Below are 19,736 nucleotides of genomic sequence, written 5' to 3' on the forward strand. Positions count from 1 at the left end.
GGTGGCCTCCCTCTTGCCGAAGAGAGAACAGTGCTTTTCGGCCTCACCTCGGTGCTGACTACCCCCCTCTTCCTGTGTTTGTTACCCAAAGCCCCTGCGTAGAATTTCTGTCTGCACGCTGTCCCTCATGCGCTCATTCGGCCCCGCCATCTCATTGCCTCACAGATACAGACGACTGGCAAATTCCGCCCTCCAGCCCAGAGCTCTCCACGGAACCCCAGCCCCCTCTGTACAGCTGCCTACTTGACATCTCTTCACAGGTATCCACGGGGCAGCTCAGATCAACGCTATCCAGAACCACAGTTTTTATCCCGCCCTCCGTCTGACCCTAGCCCGCACAAGCCAAAACGTCTTCAAGCACTTGCAATCCCAGGGACTCCTGCCGGCCAGCCACACGAGCCAGCAACCCAGTAGCACCGGCGGCCCCTCTCCCTTCACCCCTCGCCGCAGCCCCGCGAACGCCTCTGGACCACACATGCCAAATAGCTCTCAAATGCAGTCCGTTCTCACATTCACCCTCATTTCTCGTCTGCAGCAACTGCCAGTCTTTCCCTGCAAGAGCTTCCTAACTGTGTCTCTCCGTGGGCCACAGGGCGGATGCCAGCAACGTTTGCAGAGTGCAAGTCTGGTCGTGCCACAGAGAATATCTCCTGACCATGGCGCCAGGACGTGGCTCCCCCTTACCTTCAGCCTCTGTGTTCACCACAATCCCCCCCCCCGTGCCCCCCCCTCCCCCCGGGGCCCTGGCCTGCCCCCTCCCACACGTGGCCTCACCTAGGCTGTTGTCTCTTCAGGAGAGACCCTAGCCCGTCTCATCCTCCACGCCTACACGGCTGTCTCATCTCCTCAAGGCTCCTGACGTCCCTGGCATGGGCTCTGGGAGCACCTTGATCCTGTCCTTTGTAGTTCTCCGTTGCAACTCTCTATCTCTCTGCGTGAGGATTGATTGTGGCCGTAGGCGGTGACCCACGAAGGGGCCCAGCCTGCCGGGCTCCCCACTGTATCCCCCAAACCCATCTCAGCGTCGGCCCACATGAACGTAAGAGTAGCTATCCTCCACTGACGTACGTGCCGGGTTCTAGCTGCTCTGCATGGTCTTCTCGCTCATTCCTCCTAACAACCTTGTGCTGTGGAGAAGGTACTGCTATTCTCCCCTCTCCACACATGAACAAATGGAGGCATAAGTAACTGATGCAAGATCATTTAGCTATTAAGAGACAGAGCCAGGGTTTCAACCCTGGGCAGGCTTACTGCAGATCTATGTACTGACTACCACATTCTACTCGGTCCTGTCCATATTTGTGAAAGGGTTGGAGGGAGGGAGGCAAAGGTGGATTCAGGAACCACAGAAGTAGAGGTTACACTGTAGCACTTCCTGAGGTGCTCTCCAGCTCCAGGATTTCTCTGGGGCACGAAAAGGAAAAGGAGAAAGAAGGGAAAGCTCATCCCACCTCCTCTGCCTGATTTTCTAGACTTGCCAGAGTCCAAGCAGCCACGAAGCTCCAGCCTCATCTCCCTCTATAGGGCAACACAAATCCATCCCCACCCCCACACTGGCCATACCTGTTTGGATGTCCCCCTCATTTCCCATGTGTCCCTGTCCTGCCAATACCACTTCTTAGAATGCCTCCCTATTACTATTTCTCCAAATCCCGCCCATATCTCAGAGTCTAGCTCTGGTGCCATGTCCTCCAGAGAGTCTCTTGCTGACCAATCTATTTCTTTTAATCTGCCCTCTTATAGTTTATAATAAAAGTAATATAAAAGCCCAAAATATAAGGTTGAATAATAAATAGCAATTGAAAGCACACAGAGTCCACTGAGGATATTACAATGACAGAAAGTGATACCATCATCAAGGGATTTGAGAAAGAAGAGAAAACAAGATGGCATCCACTTGCAAAGAAGTTAAGTTGATCAATCCAAGTTCCTTCATACAAAGGTTCCTAGGACTGTGGGCCTCAGATGGAAAGTGGGCCATGCAAGAAGCAGCTTCGGCCCAGCTGGTGAGTTCCTGAGGGGCAAGCAGTGAAGAGAGCTGAGAGAAACGGAAGTGGAGCCTTATGGCAGAGGAGTGGAGAAATGCAGGTGTATTGGAACAGTACTGAAAGGGCACTTAGGATCACTCCCAGGATGTGCTCCATGCCCGTGGAGTCCTAGGCAATGTACAGAGATTGCACATTGACATAAAAACACCTGAGGTTTATGTGTTTACACAGAAAACAATAAACATCGGTGGTCATGAGTGAGGTTTGCAGACCTCTCACGCTAGTTTTGATATATGTGTCATCCAGTTTTGTTTTTGTTTGTTTTTTACCACTAATTAAAATCTATTAACAGAACTTTGTGGCAAGAGTATTCCTCAAGTCCCCATTAGTTTTGAGAAATCAGCGTGTACTACCTGGAAATACTTCAGGAAACTAATTCTCTAGGGCAATTCATGAGGCAATACGTGAATTCGAGCGCCATGTAACACATCATCATCTAGTGATGATGTGTTACAATACTTGTATACTATTTTACAGCTTATCAAACACGCCCACATTCGTTGCTTCTCTTACTTTCCCCAGCATTCCTCACTCTGATATTCTCTGCCATGTTGTCCCTCATGCAATATTCCAGATAAAACCTGGCAGCTATGGGGACAGCAGAACTCTCCTTTCTTGGGGCACTGGACACCTCTGTTAATGCCACCTAATGCCACAGGGGCTTTATCACGAACACGTCCCCAGGTTGGGTCTTGGACCCCAGGACTCAGGAAGGTCACGGGACTTAATTAACTTGGCGGCTCTGATGTGTTTCCAGCAGGTGGGGTCTACATTAGCGCCCACACTGTGGTCCTTCTCTCACTCCAGATCTGCACAGAAGAAATTTTACCTGAGAGTTCATCAGGCGAATGGTGGTTTTCGTGCCCACATCTTGTTGGAAACTGGCTGTGGGCGCCCCATTAAACCTCAGGACTGCATCATGATCATCTATAAACCACAAGGAAACAGAAAAGAGGTGATGAGCACCAGCAACATGCAGGAACAGAGGAAGGTCTGGAGGGAGAGAGGGCGGGAAGAAGAGGAGGGGCAAGAGAATCATCCTTCCCAGTCTCTATCCCATCATGGTCCCCATCGGAGGGGAAAAGGATCTTATTTGTACGGGGCAATCTGGCAGTTTGTAGACAGATGACCCACTGTCCGCCTGGCCCCTGCAGAAGCTAACGAGGCTCATATTGGGCATCCCTGAAATCCCTTCCCATGACTCCAGTGTGCCTTAGCACAGCAGAGAGGTGCCCGGGGCTGGTGTGCTGCCTCACGTGGAATAGCTATCCCAGCCACCAAAGGAGCAACCCAAATATTCTCTTGGCATTACCAGTAGGTCATACTGCCATCCCCGTCAGGAAAAGGAAGAAGCGACCATAAGCTCAGTGTCACCCACAAGTGCAATGTCCCCATAGCACTCGGAGAAGCTTGCAGTGCTCGGCAAATGGGAGGGATTTACTATGGTTTCCAAGACAACTCCCTAAGTGTACCATTAGGAACCTGAGGCCCAGGAAGGGTCACAAGCCCGGGTGCTGACAGAGGTAGAAAAGGAGGTCATAGATCAAAACTGAATCCCACATTTTCTGTCGAAAAAGAAGAACTCTTTGTCAGAAACAATGTCCTAAATCCAGGCAAGATCAAACAGACCATGTTTTTAAAAATCCATTTACTCCCTGGCTCTAGGTCCCTGTCCCCGTAGCTGTTTCAGCAGAGTTTGAAAGACTTGGAGAAGTTTCTCTATGTGGCACTGACCAATCTTCTGGGGGAGAGAACTAATGACTTTTAAGATCTAGCTCAACCTTGAGCCAATGTCCTAGGAGCTCATCCCAACCTGACTGGATCAAGCAAGTTTGAGGCTCACCACTGACATCTGCACAAGGTTTGGAGGTCAGCCCAATTTTCTGTTGTTCTAGTTCCCTCCCTGTGGGAAATTTATTTGGGGTGGCTCAATACAAGATGATCTGAAAAAAGAATACTCACAGAATTAAGGGATGAAAGCCTCCCTCTTTATTTCATTTCTAACATAGGTTTTGAACCTCAGGAATCTAGACATATCTAATCTAGTCACAAAAATAACCCTATCTCAATCCTAGGGCAAATTTCATCAAGATGGTTTGAAAGTTATATGAGATGTGCAGAGTCCAAACTTTATCAGCTTACAGGGCAGGCACCCTGAACTTCAAAGAGGGCAGAAGGCACACCTTTACACAACTCAGATTGCAACACGTTTGTCAGTATCGGTCACTGGCTTCAAAAGTGACCCAGCAGTAATCACACCAGAAATGCAGATCCATCAGAAACGTCCCTCGGTCAGCTTCCCCATTTCACAGGTGAGCAAATTATTAGTGTGGGCATCCCAGGACCACAACATGACAAAGTCAGATGGAGTCACTAAGAATAAAAGTCACTGAATAAAAGGACTATTTACAATGTTGTAGGTAGGATTTCAAGAAATCAACAAGGAACGGCCAATACCCCGGGGTCGGTTGCAGAAGTGGCCCCTACTACCCCCCACATCTGATGTGGCCAGAAGAGCAGGGGCCCTGAACTGAAGATGGCCACCTGTCGGGAGTGGTGGCCCTGAGGGGAACACGGCTCCTGCTAACGTCCAGCCGGCAAGAAGGGAATCAATACCCCATCCGCTCTTTCCTCCCTCCCTCTGACTTCTCGGCCTGAGGGAAGAGAGAGAGAGAGAAAGAGAGCAGGCCTCAGACAGAGAGGCTGCTTGAAGGGGGCTAAACTTTGAGCCGAGGGAAAGTAGCAGCCCATGGGTATTCTGCAAGGAGAGAGCTGGGGGGACAAACACCCCGACTTCACTCTCCTCCTTCTCAGTTTTGGAGCAGCACTTCTGTTGTCTGGCCCCAAATAAAAGCCAGAGGGCCAGGAAGCCCAGTTGACACAGTCCCAAATTCAATCTCCCAGGGCACAGAGTCCAACAGAAAAGGGAGGAGGGTGGGTTTGTAGGCATAACGGAGAACACCCAGCACAGGAGGCTGACGATCCCTCCTTGGTATTGACCATAAGAAAAGAAAATGCTTTTGTTCACTAAACAAATACTGACTAAGCCCCTCCTCCCCATCAGGCACAGTTCTCGGTGCCAGAGACAATGGCCGTGAACAAGAAAGACAAGGTCCTTGCTCTCAGAGATTTTGCAATCTACAGCAAGGAGCAAGCCAATAAATACAACCACCGACACTTGAGGTAATGACAGACTGTGGCTGATGCTATGGCACAAATAAACTAAGCGGTGTGACAGAGATGCTGAGGGAATCTCCTCTGGAGAGAGTGACGATTCAGGACACACCTCGCAGCTGAACCCAAAGGAGGGCCGAGCATGGGAAGGGTTCAGGGAAGTGTATTCCAGCCAGAAGTTGCGGCACTGTCGGGACCCCAACGGCAATAAGGACCCGGCTGGAGACAAGTGAGTGAGGGCAAGAAAAAGAAAAGACGTAGCTACAAAAGCCGGCAGGGACCAGGCCACACAGGCTGTGGAGGCCAGGTATGAAGTTTGGACTTTATTCTAAGAAAGAAAAGAATCAGTCGAAGAAGAAAACTTTCAAACAGGCCACTAAGTTCAGAAAGAAAGAGGAGAGCATCCTTGTTGGCCAAACTGCCCTTTGCTATTGAAGGCGGAAGAAGTTCTGAAATCAAATGGGCCTCCAGGAAATCACCAGGAGAAATCCACAGCTCCCAGGAGCCTGGCAAACGAGCCTTTGCAAGGGAAAGGCTGCAGAAAACAGGGGCCACCACTTCGGTTGAACTTAGAATTAGAGGACAGGAAAAGACACAAATTAGAAAATGCAGAAATAAATGCACCATGATAGGCACAGGACATAACTGCATGCCTAGATTACTCAACAGAATCGGCTCCTTAGTGAATTCATCAATACACCAAAACCCACTGCCTCTGGGTATAGTAACTCTAAATAGCTGGAAATTGTTATGAAAGAAATTTTATCACAATTTAGACCAAGCTTTTTTTACATTTTCAAAGTAGCTTAATGAATCATATAATCATATTTGGAAGGCTATATTCTGGTCCTGGTTAGGTAAACTCGATATAATATAGATCCGGGCCGGGAAATTATGGCCTGAAGGCCAAATCTGGCCTATTCTCTGTTTTTGTAAATAAAGCTTTACTGGAACATAGCCAGGCCCATTCATTTACTATGGTCTAGTTTGCTTTTGCATGAAGACGGCCGAGCTGAGGAGCTGTGAGAGACACTGTATGGCCTCAAAACCACAAATATTTGCTGCCTGGCCCTTCACAGGAAATGTTCGCTGACCCCTGATATAAACAATCATACTTTCTGAGCTCCACAACCCAAGGATGTCTTCTCAGTCCTCACTCTGCACAAGAGCTCCATCTGCCCCAAATCTGCCCAAACTCCACTCCGCTTGCCTTCCATCATATAGCAAACACCTGCTTCTCCCTGGGCCTTCTCACTGGCCTTCTGAATGTCTCCGCCTTCCCTGTGCTTTACCCTGTCTATTAAATGTACACTTTCCCCAGCCTTTCTCCTCAGCCCTCTCTCCTGGACTGCACCTGTCACCTCGGGACAAATGATTCCTCAATTTCATCTCCTCCTGCCTGACCCTTCCCTGGAATCAAATACCCAACTGCATAGATATCTACTCAGGGAAATCCACAAATACTTGAGATTCAGCACCTCCGACACAGCACCTGTACTCCTCCAGAAGCATGCTCCCCTGTAATAGGAGATCGCCTGCTTCCAGGCTAGAAACCCTGGCTCCCGCCTGTCACTCAAGGTCATTTCTAGTTAGACACCAATTTCTGTCTCTTCTCAAATCAAACTCGTTCTTTCCACCACCACGATCACCGCTCAAACAGGCCTGGCACTTCTCACCCGGAAGTGGCAGTAATCTCTAATAAGAGATTACATAGCAGTCCCCATAGACAAGGGGGTTCAGAGAAATGAGAAATCGCTCCAAAACACACATGATCCCATCACTTGCTCGCTCAAAACCCTTCTAGGACTCCTGGCTTAAAGAATGAAGCCCAAAGTCTTGATTGTGACCGCCCACATTCTGTAGGAGCTGACCCCTGCCTACCTTTCTGGCCTTAGTCAGCCCCCTTCACCCTGCAGGGTCCCACACACTCTGCACTTTTCCCCCACGCAGGCTTTGCTTCTTGCTTTTGCCTCAACTCCGAATGCGCTTCTCCTTCCCTGTAGGAGAGCAAGCAAGCAAGAGTATCATGGGATTTTTTTTTAACCTGACAAGGGATTCATCACACCAGAAATTTTATTATAAAGCCATAACCACAGGCGCAAGAACAGAGGGGATGAGCATGTGGGCCTTGGAGTCGAAAGCCCCAGTTTCAAGTCCTAGTCCACTATTTACCAGCTGTATGATCTCTGAGACTCAACACTTAGCTCGCCAGTTCACTGGGAACAATAATCGTCCCCATATCACAGAATTCCTGGGAGGATTCAAAGGCAAGGCACGCTAGGCTCACAGCAGGTGCACGATAAGCATTACTCCTGTCGGTCATAATGTTTTTCAAATACACTACTGTTTGACCTGAAAACTCAAACCAATCTAAGATACCTTACGGGTACATGTATCAAAAATAATTGAAAATGGCCGTGCCCACCGCTGGCTGGCTTGAGAGACTGCTGGAGACACAGTACATTATTACAATCCCTCCAGTAAACAATTTTGCAATGGACAAAAAAGAGCCACAAAACTTATCTTACTTTGGTCTAGCCCCACAGCCCTGGATATTTCCCCTTTAGGCAGTTAAGTCATCTGCGCAAAAACCCTGTTAGCAGTACAACTTTAAGAGCAAACAATTTAAAGCCATCCAATACGCTCAATAGTCAGCAATAAGCGGGACAAATTCCAGGTATAGTGGAAAGGCCGTGGGCCTGGCATGCTGCCTGATAGTCCCAGGCCTTCAGCAAAGGGCCTTCCCCGTCTCTTTCCCCTTTGTATTCTAAGCTCCTGCTCCATAAGGTTGAAAGCTCCATGAATGAATACAAGAATGAATGAATTCCTTAAAACATTTGTTAGACTAAATGCCCAGGGGAATGCCCTATTGAAAGGGCAGAACACCGGAAGTCCAACATGCAATGTTCATTACATCTCAAGAGCAAAGTCTTTCTAGGGAAATACATACTTGAAATTCTAACTGTAGTCTAGAGAAAAAGATTATTTTACTGTGTATGTACATCACTCCAAACTCTCATGGAGTGCATCAAGACTGTAGTTCCGATTCATAGAAGTATCGGGCTCTGCTGGAAACCGTAACCCAGTTCTGGCCAGGCTGTCAGTGATGAGTTTACATGAAGAAGAGGATCCGCTAGCACCTGGGATATTCGAAACATTACTGTTATAGAGCAAAAATCAGGAAGAAAGAAAGGAATTTAGTTCCATTACGAGTGAACAAAAACTAGTCACACTGAGCTTCTAGAAAACAAAGTCCAAAAGAAACCAAAAAGGCAAAAGCAAAAGTTGGAGTGGGGCCAGTTATCTTGGCAGCCTTTATTAGTGAGTGCTGCCTATTTGGGAAGGCACAGAATGTGATCTCACCACTTCTTCCTGCTCCAGAGAATCCAATTTGGGTCCTCTCTCCTGTTCTTCCTTTGAGAGCCTGTGGTTGGTTTCAGACCATTTTTCCTGGCAGTCACAGGAAGGGAATAAAACAGGAGACGTATGACCTCACCTGCTCCAGTACCTTCCAGAGCCTGCGAGAAGAGCAAGGCTTTCTGTGCTCTCCTTCCTTTAGCTTGATTCATTTCACAATAATGGAAAACACATTCTCTCAAAATAAGGATACCAGGGAGCCCTAAGCCCAAAGCCCTAAGCTTTGTGTTGTACACATGTTTACAAACATGTGTACACTCCTACAGAATGTGGACGGTCACAATCAAGACTTTGGGTTTCATTCTTTAAGCCAGGAGTCCTAGAAGGGTTTTGAGCGAGCAAGTGATGAGATCATGTGTGTTTTGGAGAGATTTCTCATTTCTCTGAATCCCCTTGTCTATGGGGACTGCTATGTAATCTCTTATTAGAGATTACTGCCACTTCCATCTTTGTTAACTGTGAAGGATTTTAAAAAAAAGCAAGTTGATATATTCTGACCAGTGACTTTTAGCCTTTTTTGGGTCACAGACACCTCTGAGAATAATCGACTGGAAGCTATGGACTTTTTCTCTGGAAAAATGTACAGACTGACTTACCGCACACACACGCACACTGTATGCACACCTAATGCACAGGGATTTTGCACACAGCTTTAGGGATTCGTGAACCCCCTAAAGTTGGTCCACAGTCCCCAAGTTAAGCATTCCTACTCTAATTAATGATCCTCAAACAGAAAGCCTGAAAATTATTCAGGTAGTTAAAGCCAAGAGAGACAATTAATCCTCAACTAGCCAGTAAAATTACAGAGTTTAAGGACCAGAAGAGACAGGAGAAATCGGTGCTTCTATTATTTTTAAAAGTCAGTTTCCAGTGTGGTGCCTATTGGTAGTGGCAGAACTCACTTTTCCAACAATATCTTCTGTAGAACAGCACTATTCTTTTTCAAAGATTTTATTTATTCATTTGAGACACAGAGATACAGAGAGAGAGCACGAGCAGGGGGAGAGGGAGAAGCAGGCTCCCGGCTGAGCAGGGAGCCCGATATGGGGCTCGATCCCAGGATCCCGGGATCACGACCCGAGCTGAAGGCAGACACTTAACCATCTGAGCCACCCAGGCGCCCCAGAAGAGCACTATTTAAAACAGAGAAAAGCAAAGCTGTTCTCACTGATAAAGATGCCAGGAGCCTGGATGGATCCCCACCCGTTCGGCTGCCCCCAGGGTACCTCTCAGTCACGTGAGAAGCCTGCAAAACACTGAGGTGGGCCCACTGTGCTAGGTCACAAGTGCTACTTGGGCCGCTCCTTTCCAGTCCCAACCACACACCCGGCCCCAGAGGAGCAGCGCTAACATCCCAGAACCCACCTATTTCTCGGCCCAGCTGGGAGGACTTCAGCGATCCGGCTGATGAGACAACAGCACACCTGCCCCATGGCCCAGCCTTGGTCCTGATGTTCTCCTTGGGCAGGAAACCCTCCCATTCAGAGGTGTTGAAGGGAAAATCTGTGGCCTCTACCATGGAGACATTCACATGGTCCCGGAGGTGGCAGTGCAGGGCCTCTGCGCTGAACTTGACACCTGGCCCTGGCCCCTTATAGGACACTTTGTACTTGTTCATATTCAGATAATTCCTCCAGATCTTCTGCAGCCTGGGGATGAGGTTTTTGGAAGAGCTGTCCTTGTTCCATACCTGGAAGGAGACCTCAGGCTTGGCCTTGGCTGGGCCGCGGGGATTGCTGAGGGCCTGGCGGCCCCTGGGGGACTTCTGGGTGCTGCTCAAAGTCACAGCCTGTTTCTCCAGACCTCTCAACAGCTGGAATTCCTTTGTTTCCAACTTAAGGGAATCATAGTAACTCCCTTTCTTCTTCTCCTTCCACACACAGATGACTGCAAACAGGAGAAAGGCCAGCACGCAGCAGCTGAACTTTTTCTTCAGGTTGGTGTGAATCATAATGAAAGATGTGTTCAGAGCAGCCACTCTGTTTTGAGCAGAAAACAAGCCTAGAAAAGGTAGGATGAGGCAAAAAAAAAAAAAAAAAAAAAAAACCCACCAAAAACCAAAAACCAAAAAAACCCGATGTGAACAAAATCTACAAGTAGTGACAGGCAAGAGGTGGGGTGATGAGCTGGGCAATGGAGTCAGAGTGAGGAGACTCACTTCCAGCCTTTGGTCTACCTCCCACCAGGCCTGCAGCCTGCAACAACTTGAAGTAAACATTCCGCCTCAGTTTGGGCTTTGAATGTAGACAGCAGTCCTCAGACGCTCCCCTTTTCCTCTCCGAGCCATGAACGCTTTCTGTATTCTCCTGCCGTTCCTTTTTACACCCTGACTCTTAGTTTTGTGTTGTCTTGCTGTAGCTCCCTGACTGCACCCTGAGCTTGGTGAGGTCAGGAACCACAGCTTACACACCTCTGGACTCCTGGGGCCCTATGCTGTGTGTTCAGTGAACACATGCATGCTTGAAAAACTAGGAGAACACTAGGAGGAAAAAGAAGAGCAGGATGACTGGTCTACCTCACAAGAATCCAAACTGCCTACCATCCTAAGGGGCCCCGCATCCTTTCAAAATTGCCAGACCTCTGTCCACAGACAGTGCCATAGACCTGTGGCGCATCTCTCTAAGGGCTGTGATGTTGGACTCCTGCTTGAGAAGAAAACCAATGGTTAGCTTACAGCATAACACCCGGCTTCACAGAGTACCCTGCAAGAGCACTATCAAGTGGCAGGAAGCTGCCTCACCTTGTGGTAAAGGAGAGGAAATCTTGGTAAGACAGCAGACACGTGACAAATTAAGGAGATAAAAACAAAGATGCACCAGGTATGTAAGGGGTTATTTCACCTAATTTCTCCATAGACCAGGGCCCCGCCACGCACAGCTCCAGCCGGCACCATGTATGTACGTGATAGTCTAGTAGGAAGGGCATCCCCCGAGCTGTGCAGAGAGGCCTGACCACCACTAGCCAGGAAGGCGTTACAATCTCCGTATCTATAGATTAGCGGCCTAAGGCTCTGAGAGGTTAAGAGAAGTGCCTAGGATCACAAAGCTGAGTAAACGATAGCACTAAAGTTCAAATCCAAGAGCACTTGATTCCATAATCCATGTCCTTTTCAGCATCAGCATGCACAGAACTGCTGACCGTCCTGGCAAAAGGATTTTTTTTACAAAAATAGAGCCTCATAGTCCCCTTTATATCTGGGTAAAGCCCTACTTGGTTTTCCCAGAATTTATTGCATAACTGAATGGAAGATGGAAGTACTTTGAACTCAAACAATGTCTGTATCTTCTGGAAAACATTAAATTCTTTCTTAAATAATTGGGTTTATTTACCTTAGTGAGTCTAAGCAATCACCCCTGGGGTTTTGCCAGCCCACTAGGGATCCATAGTTCCTTCCTATGGAGCCCAGTGCTAAGGATATCTGGGACAAGGGGTAAAAGTACTGGACTAGGGATTCACAAAACCTGGGTCTCCCCCCATTCGTGGTGACTTTGGACAAGTCACTAAACCTGTCTCTACCTAGGTTTTCTGTAGAATAATCTCTCTCTCACTCACGGAGTGCTGGGATGACCAGCAGAAATGGTATTTGAACTAAGTCATTCCAAAGGCACAGGAAGTGTTCTGAACAGAGACCAGAGAGTAACCCCTTTGGCTGGAGGTCATGTGGAGGCAGTGTGGGACAGGGAGAGATGGCAGAGTGGAACACTGGCCATGACTCATCAACCCGAGCTCACGTCCTCATCTGAGACTCTTTAATGTAAGTGACATCCAGACCATTCCTGGAATCTATGGGCAGACCAAATCGTGCTTCTTACCACCCCGGACTTCAGGAACGGGTGGCTCTGGGGAGAATGGGCGCTTGCCTTGAGCTGCAGAATGTGGGAAGTGACAGAATGTACACAGAGGGAGAAAAATTCGGACGTGTGGTCATGAAATGGGGGAGGGGGGTTTGTGGCAGGTCAGAAAACTGATCCCATGGCTATGAGAGCTAAAGAACTCAAGAAGAAGGGAATGGAGCATTTAAGAAGTGCCTACAATATGGTAGGCACTTTAGCTGCAATGTCGGATTTCGTATTCACTGCAACACTATGGCATAGTATCCACAGCCCCACTGGAGAAAATGGAAACACTGAGGCTTAGCAGAGTTACAGGGCTTCCCCAAGGTCAACAGGTTAGTCAGTGCCAGAACCAGATTCCAACCCAGGTCTGTCTGACTCTAAAAGTTCATGGTCTTTCCACTAAAAGACAGGCATCTGTATTAAAAGACAGTGAAAAGTCAGCATTTGACCAAACAGGACTCAGAAATGAGGGGCTCTGCAGGAACAAGTCAATCAGCCGGGCAATCCCAGAAAAACCCCCTTGGCCATGGGCATGCCCCAGCCCTCACCCTCAGGCACTGTCTTCCCCTCAGGCGGCCCCTTCACAGTAACAGCCTTACGAGACCCAGAACACCCCTGTCATGTAAGCAGAGCAAATTGTATTGGCTCCATTTATAGTTGAAAAAACTGAGGTTTTATATCTATCGATTTATTACTTATTTATATGATCCCCAAAGTTGCACAAGTGATTTGGAAGTGGTGCAGTTAAGAGTTGGGACTTAACTTTTCTGGTATGTGCGGGAAATGAGACAGGAGGTAAGGAGGCGGGACCCGATTCACCGTGTAGGAACTAAGGCTCGGAAGGGGATGGTGGTCACCTTCCTGCCAGCACCTATACTCCAAGGTTGAGGGACCCAGAAAAGAAAAGCTCTTCCAGAGAGCCCTGAACAAGAGTCCTGCCACTTTAAGACAGCCTTAGCCTTCAAGGTCATGGCCCTGGGACACTCATCTGAAAGCTCACCTTGGGGCTCCCCAGGTGTCCTGACACCACCCTCTGTTGAGGCTCCAAGTCCACTCTCTGGCTGGAGCTTCTGCTCATAGACAACAGAGAGCTCCAAGACCCTTTATCCCCTCTCCAACTTCTCTAAAGAGACAGGGACTGAGGTGGTTCCCTCGAAGCAGCCCAAACAGAAGGAAGGGAGTAGTAAATTTTTCTCCCCTAATTCTTTGGGAAAACATATCAAGCTTTGGATTTTCCAGATGTCTTAGCCTCTGGGCCTTTGCACTGCTGTCGTCTCTCCCTTGTCCACTTGCCTGGCAAACAGACAGGGTTAACTTTCTGCTTCCGGCCTCCCATGGAGCACCCGCTCCCCCTTCATTTCTAGTGTTTAGCAATGCTCGCTTTTCCTGCTGACCCTGCTAGAGGGGACCTCCTCCTGGCTCATGCCTGAAACCCCAGCATCCAGCACAGTCCCCAAAATTGACTGGGTTTTCAATAAAGCATTACTGAACTGATACGACTGTATCAATAAATCCTTACTACCCCCACTGGATTTCTAGAAGAATCCAGTCCCACCTACATTGTCACCTATAAAGAAAAAGCCAACTCTGAAGCAACAGAAAGAAAATTTCAAAGTAAGGTTCCTGCCCTGGTTTACTCATCACTACATGCCCAGTACCAAAGGCAGGGCTTGGAACAAAGTAGGTGCTCAAAAAGGGTGGACTGAATCACAGAATAACTTCAAATCTCACACTTCCCATTTATAGACACAGCGAAACCACCTATCCCCACCCCTCACTGAATCAGAACCAAACAAATACATGAAGACAATAGCGAAGCTGTAGTCAGACCTCGAGACGCTGACTCCTGGCCAGCACACTCTACCGCCCCATTTTTTAATTAGGAATGTACCCTTTCGCTGCCCCCATAGCCCATGCCTCCAGGTATTCCTTACCTGCTTTTGGCTAATCCCCCTGGGGCTGCAGGCCCTTCAGGTCCTTAGGAACCAGTGCTAGTCTCCATGGGAGGAATGTTTGCTTTATTGGGTCTAGAGGCCAAGGCTCATTTTTCTCCGGATGATCGAAAAACATCTGCAAAGGCCAAAAAAAAAAAAAACAAAGAAGAGGTAAGAGCTGGTTTCCAGCAGGGGCAGGGTTAAAGATTAACAAGGCAGACAGGCCCCTCTGCAAGTTTCCTGGCCTCCACTACAGCTCAATCCAGGAAGCCTGGAGAGCTCAGAAAAAGAAACACAGAGACAAGAGCCCATTATAGGTGCTGTGCTCAGGGTCGTGAATAGCAGAGAAGGCATAGAAATAGCCTGATACTAGATAAGAACATGCTAGAAGGATAAAGCAGGCACCACAGACCAATCTAGGAAGAAAGGATTGTTCGGTCACTGGTTACACAAATAGTAATTTGGGGAGAGAAGATTCAGATCATCCCTGAATACACTCTAGACAATTATTTATTATCAAAGAACACTTTATGATATGTGAAATTTCAATCAGTATAATGCTAACTGGAAAAAAATAAGTTGCAAAAGTTGTATAGAGTTGTATATAATATTCTAATCAAATCCAAAAATTTTTTTCTTCAATGTACATGTAAAAAAGAGAAAGGACTAGAAGCAAAACAAAATAAGGTAAGCCTGGATGGTAAAATAATGAATGTTTTCATGTTTTACGGTTTCTTGTATATTCCAAAATTTTTAAAATGTATATGCATTACTCTTAGTGTTAGAAAAAAGATTATAAAAATATAATTTTAGAAAGCTGAAAACAGAATTCTATGTTTGTCAGCTCTTCTGATGGAATGTAGAAAAATAGTAAAAGAAAACTTCGATAGAGTCACTTGCAAGAAAACTCCCACTTGTCTCCAAGAAAATGATGTAATTAAAAGGACAAAAAGAGTCCAGCTGCACAAAGGGTAAAGAGAGTCATAGCTTCTCAAAATAAACAGGCCCCTCGTGAATGGACAAATCACAAAATTGAAGACATAAGTAACTGGCATATAAAATTATGGTGAATCTTGAGAGAAGCCCAAATAGGACAACTGGCATGTTAAGATGCCAGTTTATAGAATTTACCTGAGGCAGCAGTTTTCAAAATGATAATACTCATTACTGCCCTGGTTATAATACAATTGGTATATTTTGAGAGAGCAAGTAGAAATTAACTTAACCTTTTTAGAAAGTAACCAGGTCAAAGAATTAAGAGCTTTTGACTTGCAGGAAATAAGACAATAAATAATTGAAAGGAGAAAAACAGGATGTATCTCGGTGTCTTTGCAGGTAGAGGACTCCCAACCTTTCACAGTTGTGGTGGGGTTTGGAGGAGGGTCAGTGGGATAAAGAATCAGTTTTATAAAGCCACATGCACATGCACGAAGAAAAATAGTTTTCAGCTGGGAGATCTCTAATGGTGAAAACCTACGGCTAACAACTAAGGCCTCAGCAAAAGGGAAATAGTTAAACTAGGGTACATCCACCTGATAGAGAGAATACACACACACACACACACACATATAACAATATTAATTAATTTAAAATATATAAGGTAGGGCGCCTGGGTGGCTCAGATGGTTAAGCGTCTGCCTTCGGCTCAGGTCATGATCCCAGGGTCCTGGGATCGAGTCCCGCATCGGGCTCCCTGCTCATCGGGGAGCCTGCTTCTCCCTCTGCTTCTCTCTCTCTCTCTCCCTCTCTCTCTCTCCTCCTCTGTCTCTCATGAATAAATCAATAAAATCTTTAAAAAAAAAAAAGGATACAAGACAATTAAAAATATATATATATATAAGGTAATAACGTATATAAATAATTGTGTGTGAATTTATGTAGCAATCGGGGGGAAAATTCTTCAAATATTAAAACAAAAAAAGGGAAACAGAGAACGTTCTCTGTGCATACATCATTGTGACGAAAAGTTACTCAAGTCCAAATATCTAGAAAAAATGTATGTGATAGAGACCTGAAAACAGTTGAGGAACAAGCTGAGAGAGGACTTCTCATCTCTCAGTCTGACTTCCTTTATTGTGCTCCTTATGTTAGTGGAGTAATGAAGGCGAAACTGTTAGGGACAATATTGAAAATACCTTGTGTATCAACTCCATACCCACTGTCGGGCTGGTCTCCAAGCCTGTCCTAAGAGATGCAGCATTCACAGAGCGCAGAGGAAGCCACAGTGGCCACAGCTGGCTCCCTCCCACGACTGAGGGAGAGGCCCCCGCCCGGCAGGCCTGGGGCTCAGACAGGCAAAAGTGAGAGGTGTCGTGGTGATCTTTGTCAAAAACTCAGGGCTCTCCTCATCCATTCAAAGCACTAGCTCCCAGGCAGACTCCTGGGAGAGTCCGAAAATATCTCTGACAGCCCTACCCTTTTCCCTGTCATGGATATTGCCTTTGTGGCACGAGTTTGCAATTACGTGGGCATTCATATTATTATTTGGTTACCATCTGCCTCCTCTACTAAAAATGGAAACTCTTTCCATAAAAAGCTTGTCAGCCTTCTTCGCTACTATCTGCAGGGCCTAGAGGAGTATATGGCAGGTGGCAGATAATAATTGTTTGTGGAGTGAATGAAGGATCAGCAGCTCTTAAGAGGTCTGTGCTTTCCTCAGGCATCACTGATGGAAAAGGTTCTTTCTTGGCACCCTCATAAGGAACACCGCGGGAAGCCCGCTGCTCTTTAGATGACGCCTCTTGTTTATGCTGGTTCGCATCCCCCAGTAAGTAAGCTGCTGGGGTGTGCGACTTTGGTTTGAGTTCAGTGCCCAGATAGCAGAGGAGTGCAGCTAACGCAGATCTTCCTCCCCCTACCAATCACATCTGCTCAGAACAACTTGCCCTCCTAGGAGATAGCAACCCCTCCCTGCTCTTGATTTCTAAAAACCAATGAGCTGAAAGAAAGTAGCACAACTGTTGATGTACATCTATGGTAGGTGATGAGAGTCTTCCAGAAACAGTCACTGCTGCTCATGAGATTGCAGCCCTGGTGAACTTCAACCCGCTGCAGAAGTTATAACAGAGTCTTCAATCCTCCAGGTGAGAAACTTGAGCAGTCATGACCATAACAGCTACCGTTTATTTAGCACTAGCTATGTGCTCAGCACTGACTAGCTTCAGGGTTGAGGGTCAGAGCTCTGGGATTAGACAGATCGGGGCAAGAGTCCAAACTGTCTCTCACCAGTTACATGACCTCCCGCAAGCTACTCAATCCTCTAAGACTCAGCTTCTTTATGTGTAAAATGGGAATAATAATAAAAGAGCCAGTCTCGTAGGACTGTTTAAATAATCAAGTAAGGTAATACACCCAAAGGGATCACAATAGGGCTTGTGACAAAAATTATACGCATCATTTCATTTGCTTCTCACCAGGCCCTACCCTGTGTGTACCATTACTGTCCCAAATTACAAATAGGGAAACTAAAATAGGGAAGAGGAGTGACTTTCTCAGCATTAACTCAGTTATGGCACTCCAGATGCCCTGTGCTCTTTCATCTTTTGCTGCCCTGCAAGGAAATTCCTCCCGACAAAAGGTTCTTTCCTACCCTGTTCACATGGGGTCACACCCACTCAGCACCTGCACCGTCCCCAGCACCAGCTTAAGTGCCCCTGGTCTCTCTGAACACTTTCTTGACTCCACGGAGGCCGGCGCGACCCCATTGTGCCCGTTCTGGCTCTCGGGACACTATGTGACATTTATCTGCTTGCAGATGGGATATCCCACCCAGACTGACGGTTCCTTTCAGGTTTATTTCTGGCCGCTCTACATCTAGCCAGGTTCTAAGCCAGAAGAGGGACATGCTCGGTCACGTCTGAATGACAGAATGAAGCTAGCTCTGATACCACTGCCCCATCCCCCATATCCCTCAACTGCTACACCCACACTCGCTCACACACCCATCACCTTTGGTTGCTAGAATCCCCTTGGCAGCCCTGTCGCTGCAGATGTTCATTTTGTCTATTGGGTACACTGAGCGACAAGGAATTTATCATCTCCCAGGGGCACACAGAGCTATGTGAACAGCTCTGCCCCTTAGAAGGTCTTAAAATGAAGAGAAATCCCTCCCCCCTGCCCTGTAAAAATAAATCCAGTGGGTTAAGCGCTGAGACACGAAGAGCCTGTGCTCAGTGCTGAGAACCTCACGTGCACCAACTCATTTCATCCTCGCACAACCCCGTGCAAACGCCGCCGCCTGCTACCTGCCTTGGTGAAGTCATTTCCCCTCCACCAGGACACTCTTCTTCATTCCTTGAATATCTTCACACCTGGCTCACTATAATCCTCCGCACACTATTTCTGCCCTATCTTTGGGGATATCAACATCCACATTCAGAACCATTCCAGTCCCCTGGTCTCTCAGTTCTTTGTTCTCCTCTACTCCAAAAATGGCGACTTTAGCCACTCACCCCCAACGTCGTATCTCTGATCTTATCATTTTCAAAAAATAACTCCACAGTCTTGATTTCAGGCACCACCACCCGCAATCACCGCTCCTATCTTTGTAGTTTAGCCCGACTAGTACCGACCTCCAACTATCCTCCTGTGGTTGCTCCTACCACCTTCTCACTGTCTCCCACTTCCTTCATGCCCTCACTTCCCTTCCTACCCAGCCTCAACTCCATGGTCGGTCATTCAGTTGGCCTCTCTCATCACACAATGTTGGATAAATCCCAATCCTGGTTAAATCCAACTCTCTGTCCTCCCCTACACCTGCAAGTATACAGCTGCATGGCTAAAGAAATCACAAAATAATACTTAGGGATTTCACTTCAAGTTCATGATCACTAACGGCAAGTAGCTCCTTCATGCTTTCTAGAAATCACATGTTACTTTTCTGGTCAATTCACCCGCCAGTTTCCTAGAGGACTATCTGACTTTCTCCCCATGAAAAGTCCCCTCATCATCCCCTTCCCTTGATGAACTTGCTACTTATTCATATGGAAAAAGGAAGCTATCAGAATAGAATTACCACACACACAACATACCTTTGTACCACAGCTACTCATCATACTTGCATTCATGCCCAAATGACCTCTTGTTGCTACGGATGAATTGGCTGCACCCAACACGTGGAATACCCAACATTTGTTCCACTAGGTCCTGTATACTCTTGTCTACTTAAGGATATTCTTCTACAAAATCTCCCCTTTTTCTTCTGCATCATATGTAGCCCTCTTTCAAAGATCATGCTTATCAGCACACAGACACGCTATTGTTTTTCCTATCTTAAACACACACACACACACACACACACAACACCTCTCTTAAGGCAGACACCACCT

At 47.1% G+C, this 19,736-nt stretch overlaps 1 protein-coding gene across 10 annotated transcripts in view; it reads right to left on the minus strand.

Annotated features, from left to right (window-relative positions):
* ST6GAL1 (ST6 beta-galactoside alpha-2,6-sialyltransferase 1) overlaps positions 1-19,736 on the minus strand; it is a 158,941-nt gene that overhangs the window by 18,429 nt on the left and 120,776 nt on the right. For 7 of the 10 annotated variants that reach the window (XM_073895909.1, XM_025876902.2, XM_025876894.2 and 4 more), the window contains 3 exons: positions 14,410-14,545; positions 10,005-10,640; positions 2,878-2,975 (listed from right to left, as the gene is read on the minus strand). In XM_073895909.1, coding sequence (XP_073752010.1) covers positions 2,878-2,975; positions 10,005-10,590 — 684 coding nt within the window. In that variant the 5' untranslated portion in view covers positions 10,591-10,640; positions 14,410-14,545. Of the gene's footprint in view, positions 1-2,877; positions 2,976-10,004; positions 10,641-14,409; positions 14,546-16,544; positions 16,670-19,736 lie in introns of those variants that run through there. The other 3 variants (XM_025876931.2, XM_073895919.1, XM_073895938.1) reach the window with 3 other exon arrangements.

This window comes from Callorhinus ursinus, unplaced genomic scaffold (assembly GCF_003265705.2).
Source record: "Callorhinus ursinus isolate GAN/ISIS: 27379988/994484 unplaced genomic scaffold, GSC_fseal_2.0 scaffold1, whole genome shotgun sequence".
Lineage (NCBI taxonomy): Eukaryota > Metazoa > Chordata > Mammalia > Carnivora > Otariidae > Callorhinus > Callorhinus ursinus.